The 8070-nt window shown below is 37.7% G+C and overlaps 1 protein-coding gene and 1 pseudogene across 1 annotated transcript; one reads left to right on the top strand and one right to left on the bottom strand.

The window, feature by feature from the left end:
• Window positions 1–3442: 3442 nt before the first annotated feature.
• On the bottom strand, window positions 3443–5330 carry LOC144630370 (BTB/POZ domain-containing protein 6-B-like). The gene has a single exon (XM_078488736.1). The coding sequence runs from the start codon at window positions 5308–5310 to the stop codon at window positions 3961–3963; it is 1350 nt and encodes a 449-aa protein (XP_078344862.1). The 5' UTR covers window positions 5311–5330; the 3' UTR covers window positions 3443–3960.
• A 1593-nt stretch (window positions 5331–6923) lies between these two features.
• LOC144629672 (uncharacterized) lies at window positions 6924–7644 on the top strand (annotated as a pseudogene).
• The last annotated feature ends 426 nt before the right edge of the window (window positions 7645–8070 follow it).

The raw sequence follows: 8070 nt of genomic DNA, 5'->3' as shown, positions 1-8070 counted from the left end.
TTCAGATCACACGAAACATCTATCCCAAGGAGCACTTGCGCGCACCAATTACGCGGAAAAATTTTGTCACGCAAATTGAAGTGTTTTTAAATAGGTCCGCTTTGCGTACACATGCTAGAGAAACAATTCGATCTTGTCCGTCCGCTACATCATACAGGCGCAGACATTAAACAAGCAGCGCTTATTTTTCATTGCTTTACAGTTCCAAGATAGATATACAAGGGGGGCAAACATGCCAGGTGAAAAAGTGCCTTATAAAAAGTCAATAATGCCTTAAAAATTTGAATCTATCGGTATATATAAAAAAGGCTGCTGTAAACCTCATCACTAGCATTGACTAATACAGTCGAACCTCTTCGTACGGACACCTCTCTAATACGGCCACCTCTCTATTACGGACAATTTCCGATGGCCCAACAAAATTGCCATATATTTTCTTTGGACGGACACTACGGTAATGCAATTTCCTGTTTGTGGTTACAAAAACAACAAACGTAACGCTTTGCTCATCTTAGACGTTTTCGGATTTGTGCTAAGTGTTAATTTTTTTACCTGTAGCATTGCGTTGCAGAACATTTCGAGGTACTAAATACTTTAAGCTGTCAATGAAGTCAAAAGTGACGTCATAGTGGTGACCTCTCTATTACGGACACCTCTCTTATACGGACACTTTCCTCTGTCCCTTCGGTGTCCGTATTAAAGAGGTTCAACTGTATTGTCTAAAGTAAGCACCTCTAATACTGAGAGGGGCCTGAAGGGGGTAACATGGAAACTGGGATTTGAGCAAATATCCATTGCGAAAACGGGATTTGGTTAACTGGGAATGGGAATCACAAATAGAAAACAATAGAAATGGTACCGGGACTGTGAAAAATTAGGGAAAATATCTGGGAAATGGGATTTATCCCCCCCCCCTCTTTCACGACCCTTTCTCGAGGAACAGCATTAAACATGAGGCCCTTCCCATTTTTTCGGCATAACTTGGCTTAACGAGCACTTTTTGACACTTTTTTCTCAAAAAATAATTGCTACCATAATTTAGTATTTTTCGCCAATTTTTCATACTTTTTTGTTGTCAAGAGCATAACTTTGCTTGTTTCTGGTATTCTAACACTTCTAAAGACTTTTAGGAAACTCCAATTCTCCAAGTTTTCCACATACGTAGACAAGTGAATTTATGTTACGCAATGACTGAAAATTGGCCCAGGTGCTGCTGGAATTGCACTTTTGAGGGCCTTTATTGGGAGCATATCCCCCCCCCCCCCCCACCCACCCTAAGTGACTAGGTCTGCCAAACTTCAGAAAGCTGGCTACACCCCTGCCAAAAACACCCTAAAAATATGCGATACAGGTGTGGGTAAATCAAGTGAGCGCTTATGATCATGATGAAGCCTTAAATAAACATTGCATAATTTGGTTACAATCACGACCGGCTGTATTCGCTGACCTGCAAGAAATAGTCAATTTAGGCAAGTCACAATTTATTTGTACCTGTCTTGGCATTGTTTAAAAGGGCTAAGTACAAGCAATGTAATTTAATCCTACCCCACCCCCGCCAATCAATGCAACAATCTCATTAGTACAACCACATTTTTAAGGCTGGTTGGTAATGTTACCAGGGTCCACTCTGTGGGTGGCAGATCTAAGGGGTGGGGATCAATGTATTGTTGAAAAATATAACTTGTAGTCCATTGCCTCTTCCCTTTTTATGCCAGAAATTCTACCTTCGAGTCCATCCAGGCCCCTCCCCCTAATTGTTATGCTTTGGGGTGAGACCCATCTCCACTTTTACCCATCCCCAATATTTGAGAGTACTTAATGTGTGACAAGAGTGGTTTAAACCTACGGGTATATTTGGCTTGCTGTCACACAATGCTGTTAAGAAATATGCAACAGTAAAAAAATTCAGCTTGGCCTGTTACCTAGTTCTGCAGTGAAGCTTTTATGGTTCATTGACCCTGAGAGCTATGCTGGGAGGGGCCTTGCTTCCTGGCAGGGCTAGCCTTGCAAGATTGGTTTAGGGTTAGAGGTCCAACAGAGAACTGTCCTTGGTCTTCCCAGTCTAGAGGCTGGGCAATTGGCCTATCGCCCATCCCCAGTAAAAAGATAATAACAATACGTTGATTATAAAATAATCAACATTGAACCAATCTTTCAAAAACTCATTAATAATTCATTAAGAAAATACAAGGAAAATTAATGAGTGACTTTATATCTGATAAAGACACGGCTAAATTTTATGTCCATTTTCTTGGCCAAAATAACCCAAAATCTAAATATTAATGCAAGAATGAAAGGATCTACATCAGAGGTTATTGAAGCTGTTCAATGAACTCGCAGTTCGTGCTTTATCAAGTCTAAAACACTCCGCTGCACCTTGTGTTTTAAACTTGATAAAGCACTACTGCTCATTTATTAAACATTACGTAAATGTTGGTATGAAAAGTTGTCTCTGGTAGAAAGGTTAACTTCTCCCCTGAGCCATCTTTTACCAAAAAATATGTGAGAAATATTGTCCCTGCCACCCGAGGGAAAAATTGGTTCTCCCATTTTCATGCATGCTCTGAAAGTTGAGATTAGTCCCTGGCAGACATGCAAAAGAAGTAGGCTTGCCCCTCAAGGGTCACCATCCTTCCTACCTTTAAAGTTCTTTGAAGTGAGTGATCCCCCACTTTGCAGCTATTTATGAAAAATGTACGAAAAGCACTCTTGCCCAGAATGGCCCCGTATGAAAAGTATGCCTCCTACCAGGGACAACTTTTCTCCATATAAATAGCTCCTTTGTTTTTCACATTTTCAGTTTTCTAGAATTGACTAAATCATTAACCCAAAACAGCAAGAGACTTCTATGCCTGATTAGTAGAACCTCAGCCCGTCATATTCTATTGGAAATCTGACTGGTGAAAGAACACAATCGTGCACGCGATGCTCTTTAAAAGGATTTTAATGATTTTAATGTAATAGTAATATAAGTAGTTTTATTGTAAATAGTCGTGCATTTTTAACATGAGCCCCTGGCTCGGGAGACTGGGTAACCACTCGCAATGTTAACGACTTTAAATAAAATACCTTATACCTTAAAAAGGACAATTTTCCATGATTTTTGGCTAAAAAGTACAAAAAGGTGAAGGTTTTGGACTGCAATTCTTTAGAGTTTCTACAAAAAAAATTAGACTACTCGCCCTTATTTTCTATAAGCGAAAGTCAACTCGGCTGTGCCTCGTTGACTATTCGCTCATAAAAAACTCAGGCACGTAGTCTAGTTGTTAAATATATCAATCATTTCTAAAAAATCAAGCCAGGAAACTCATCCAGAGTGCTCTTACTTATAGTCAGATTCAAATGAAAATTTAGTTAATAAAATGACAGTTACATAAAAGTAATAATAATGCAATAATGTAGTAATAACGGAGTATGTTTTCATCAACTTTCTAAGGACAAGACTTTAATTGGTATTTTTTTGTTAAATTTGTATATTTACAATGATGAAGCAGATAGAGCGGTTTTCACTTGAGTGTCGAAAGTAAATTGCGTTTGCTTTGGTTTTGCATTTCTACGCTTAGTGATTGGCTTAAAAATCTCTCGCCACTTTCTCAGCCAATCAGAAGCAAAACCAAAACCAATCGTGACTCGCACGTGCATGTTTTCCCGCGCTTCATGCCAGCTACATGTATTTGCTTTGAGTTTTGATTGGTTTACTGGATTTTCTGTGTCCTTTATGATTGGCCGGAGTTATTACTTTGGTTTTGGTTTTATGACACTCAATTGAAAACTGCTCTAATAATTAAAACTGGATTTACTGGTAACATACAAATTACTACTATTAAAATTCCTTCATTCATTTCGAATCTTTCCCAAGAGAAATGCTTCAGCTGTTTTGATTGTAAGATGATTACAAACAGTGAACTTAAACAATAACAATGTATTACCAACATGTGCAACTGTCACATGGCCCCTCAATTAGTGCAGCCTGAACAAAAACTCTGCAAATTGCCCACCATCAACATCAGTGTCATTAAGCTGAGCATCATCAGGAGAATTAACCCCGTCAGCAGTGAAAAAAGAAAATGTCACACCATGGCACTGAACAGAAGGAAAACAATCAATCCCATATGATGAGTCAGGGCCATCCATTGTGGCTATCACACGATACTTCCGATCTTTGCTTAAAAAAATAGGATTATCAAACAAAATGTCAAAGCCATAATAACAAGTTGATTGTGACAGTACACGAGTAGAAGAAAACTTTCCAGATTTTGCTTCAACCACATAATTACCTTCAGGATCTAATATCCTTAAGATTGCAACATAGTCACCGTTTTCAGTGCCAAACATCCGTACTCCATGAAGTTCTATCTCCTTGTCTATTTTAAAATCAATGCAATCATCACTGAGGTAATGCCATCCACAACATGTTTCTAACCCACCAAATCTACGACATGATAGGTTACTTCCAGCCCTTTTCTTTTCTGGAAAACCAACTGGCGTGCTAGCTACTGAATTAAAATACTTCATTATTTCATACACTTCCTCTGGTGTTAGTATCTTACAACTAAGAACAATGCTAACAAACTCCTTCTCTTGCATCAGTGGAAAACGGATTCCTTTCAGGGTATTGTCTCCAAGAATTCTTCTTTTCATATTGCCATCTGGAGTCAATCCTTGCCTCTCACATTCCTTTGTAGCCCAGAGATCAACAGCTTTAAATAACTCTATTTCTGTGATTGTCAATGAATCTCTCTTGACAACTGCTTCAAGCAAAGATCTGTTAATTTTAGTGAATCCCTCCGATTTCACAACTTCTTCCGTTGCTTTGTCAATCATTTCCCAGCATTGTTCTTCAAGAACTTTCTCATCATAATGCTGAGCATGTGACAAAACCCAAAACACATTTTCTGCGTTCACGTTTTCTTGGAAAAATTGAATGCACTCTTCAGCGAGAGAAGGTAAGATGTATTTCTTTGCCACATACAGCACTTGCATCACATTGTTTTCGTTTAATTCCGCCTTTCCGCTGTACGTGTATCGTAGCATTTCCAACACACCCTCGTACTCGCAGTCTGACAAGTCAACAGAGTCCGATTTCTCGGCCAGTTCCCCACAAAACATGGCGAAAAACACAGGACTACAACTTGTCAACACAAACTTGTGGGCAGAAATCGCCATCTTGCTTTTCTTGGGCTCACCTTCGTCACTCGAGGCTCGAACAACAAGGCTTACATCGCTTAGTAGCTCGTTGTTAAACATGAAAATGCCTCTTTCCGTGATGCTTGCTTTGGCCTTCTGCCACTTTTCATCAAATACAGCCATGATTTCTTTGATAAAAACCGAGTAGCAAACTGCAGCTATAATGCATCCCAATAAGCACTTGCGGGCGCCAATTTCGCGGGAAAATTTTGTCACGCATTCCAATCCAAAAAATAGGTCCGCTTTGCGTATATGATAAGGTAACGTAATTAAACACGATATTGATTAAAGCTAAAAGCTTGTGGGGTCGTGTGTTTAAATTTAACTCTGCTAAAAATTAAAATTACAATTAAAATATCTAAAATTACAATTCTTAGATTTACAATAAAAATTAATTATTTAATTAATTACTAACTAGACCTGTTTCTAAGTTATCTACTATATGATTACGATAAAACTAACTAAAAAAAAACTAATTGTATATAAAATCACTATGTCTGTGGCAGTTTGTTGAAGCCGACAGAGCGTTAAAATTAAAATCTTTAAAATAGGCTCTACTTACAACAGCTCGAAAAAGCACAGGCATGGCAGCCCAAGCTAACGATAAGAGCCACAGAACTCTAAGACTAAATTTATAAGGATTTGTATGGGAATGAAACAATTTTCTTTTACGATATAGAAATTCGAACGTTTTGTGAATAAAATTGACTTACACTGTTGCTGTGTCGTGTTATTTCTTGCTTGCCAGCTCCTCAAGCCAATTTGAAGCGATTTGGACGAGTTATTGCTTTGCGAAATTTTGAACACGTGTACTTTATTAAATATTCCCAAGGCTGGAAATTATTTTCGACAGCATCTCACTCGAAGCGAAATTCTTCCAAAGTGCGATTTTTGCTTTTCTTGTTATGCGCGGCCCAATGATATTTCTCTCGAAGCGATTTGGACGAGTTATTAAATATTCAAGCAAGTTATTAAATAACTATATTAAATATTAAATAACTATATTAAATAATCAAGCAAATATTGAGAATATTTAATATAAGCAATATCAGCAATATCATTGGCTTAAAGATCAGTAAACGACTAGCTCTTGCTGGAGGATCGATGGAGTACCAAACATCACTCCTGTTCATAAGGGTGATAACAGGGAACTTGTAGAAAATAATAGATCAATCTCTCTGCTACCTATCTCTGCTAAATGTTTGGAGCGTATTGTGTATAATGTTATCTAGTCACACGTTTCATCCTATTTAAGCGAATGGCAGCACGGTTTTGTCAAGGGAAGGTCATGTGAGACTCAATTGGTTCTTACCCACCATCAATGGGATATGGCGCTGGATGAGGGTCGTCAAGTGGATGTAGCCTTTTTGGACTTCTCCAAAGCCTTCGATTGGGTTAGTCACCCAGTACTGAAAAAGCTTTGTGGCTTCGGAATCTCTGGCTCTATTTTACAATGGTGTGAAAGCTATTTAAGCAATCGTCGGCAAAGAGTGGTCTTGGAAGGTGTGTCGTCATCTTGGGCATGAGTTCCTTCTGGTGTCCCACAAGGCTCTCTCTTAGGTCCACTGTTCTTTGTCATATTCATATGCGATCTCCCTGATGTTGTACTTCCAGGAAATACCATCGCCCTCTACGCGGATGACTGTAAAAGTTTCAGGATCATTGACTGCGCCGCAGATCAAAACATGTTTCAGGAGGATTTGGATAATCTTCATCAATGGAGCTTACGCAATTTTATGGATTTCAATGTAAAGAAATGCAAAATAATGAGAATTACGAAGAAGAAGCAACCTTTTATTTCAAATTTCCTTTTAAAACAACTCATTTTTGGAGTAAGTCAATGAATTCCGAGATCTTGGAATAACCACTGATCAGCACCTGCGTTGGAACTTGCACATTGACAAAGTTGTAGCCAAAGCAAATAGATGTCAGGATTAATTAAAAGAACTTGCAGAGATTTTGATGATCACAAGACTCTAAGAACTCTCTACTGTGCTCTTGTACGATCCAACTTAGAATACTGTTCTCTAATTTGGTCCCCTTACACCACAAAAGGCATTGAAAAGTTGGAGAAGGTTCAAAGAAGGGCAACTAAATTTATTTTAAAGACTCTGGACACCTATGCTTACCGCCTGAATAAATTAAATGTTATCATTGGAAAAGAGGCGATTGTTAGCAGATGTTACTCTTTTATATAAAGCTCTTAATTGGATTATTGACATAGATGTTGAACCTTATGTGGATTTTTATAAGGAAACTGATCACTATTCTTTTAGACATAATGATAAGTTAACTGTAAAGATGAGATATGCAAGAACGAACGTCCTTAAAAATTCTTATTTTCATAGAGTAGTGGGAACATGGAATTCGCTTCCGCTTTTCATTCGTGAGGCAACAAGTGTGAACTCTTTTAAAGCATTAGTTAAAAAGTTTTTTATGGATCAGCATAATCTTTAAATGTTTTTCTTGTTTACTTATTTATTACTATTATAATTTCATTTGTATTTTTATCTTAGTACCTTAGGTGATCTGCTTTAATATGGGGTCTTGACTCTTGCATTTCATCCTTTGGCTTTTTTTTTCTTAGCCATAAATTGTAATTATTAAATAAATAAATACCTTATATAATAAATAAAACAAGCCGGGAGCGAAGAGACTGTACTTGCAGGCTAAGTCTAGCTACATCACAGGCCTAGATTTTCGCATAATTAAGTCTCGGCGGTCCAAACAATAAAAATTTGAATCAATTTGAGATAACTCCTGACTAAAAATGTAAAATTTCGTGCAAAGACAGATGAGCAAATTATTTCCTACTGCCTTAAAAAAATTCTTAGTTTCTTATATTAGCTTCTTTCACTACCTATCTTATTTTAAATCAAGACA

The sequence above is a fragment of the Oculina patagonica genome, chromosome 11, assembly GCF_052425735.1.
Source record: "Oculina patagonica isolate OP01 chromosome 11, crgOcupat, whole genome shotgun sequence".
Lineage (NCBI taxonomy): Eukaryota > Metazoa > Cnidaria > Anthozoa > Scleractinia > Oculinidae > Oculina > Oculina patagonica.
The sequence above is the reverse complement of the archived record's forward strand: the minus strand, read 5'-3'. Positions and strand labels throughout refer to the sequence as shown.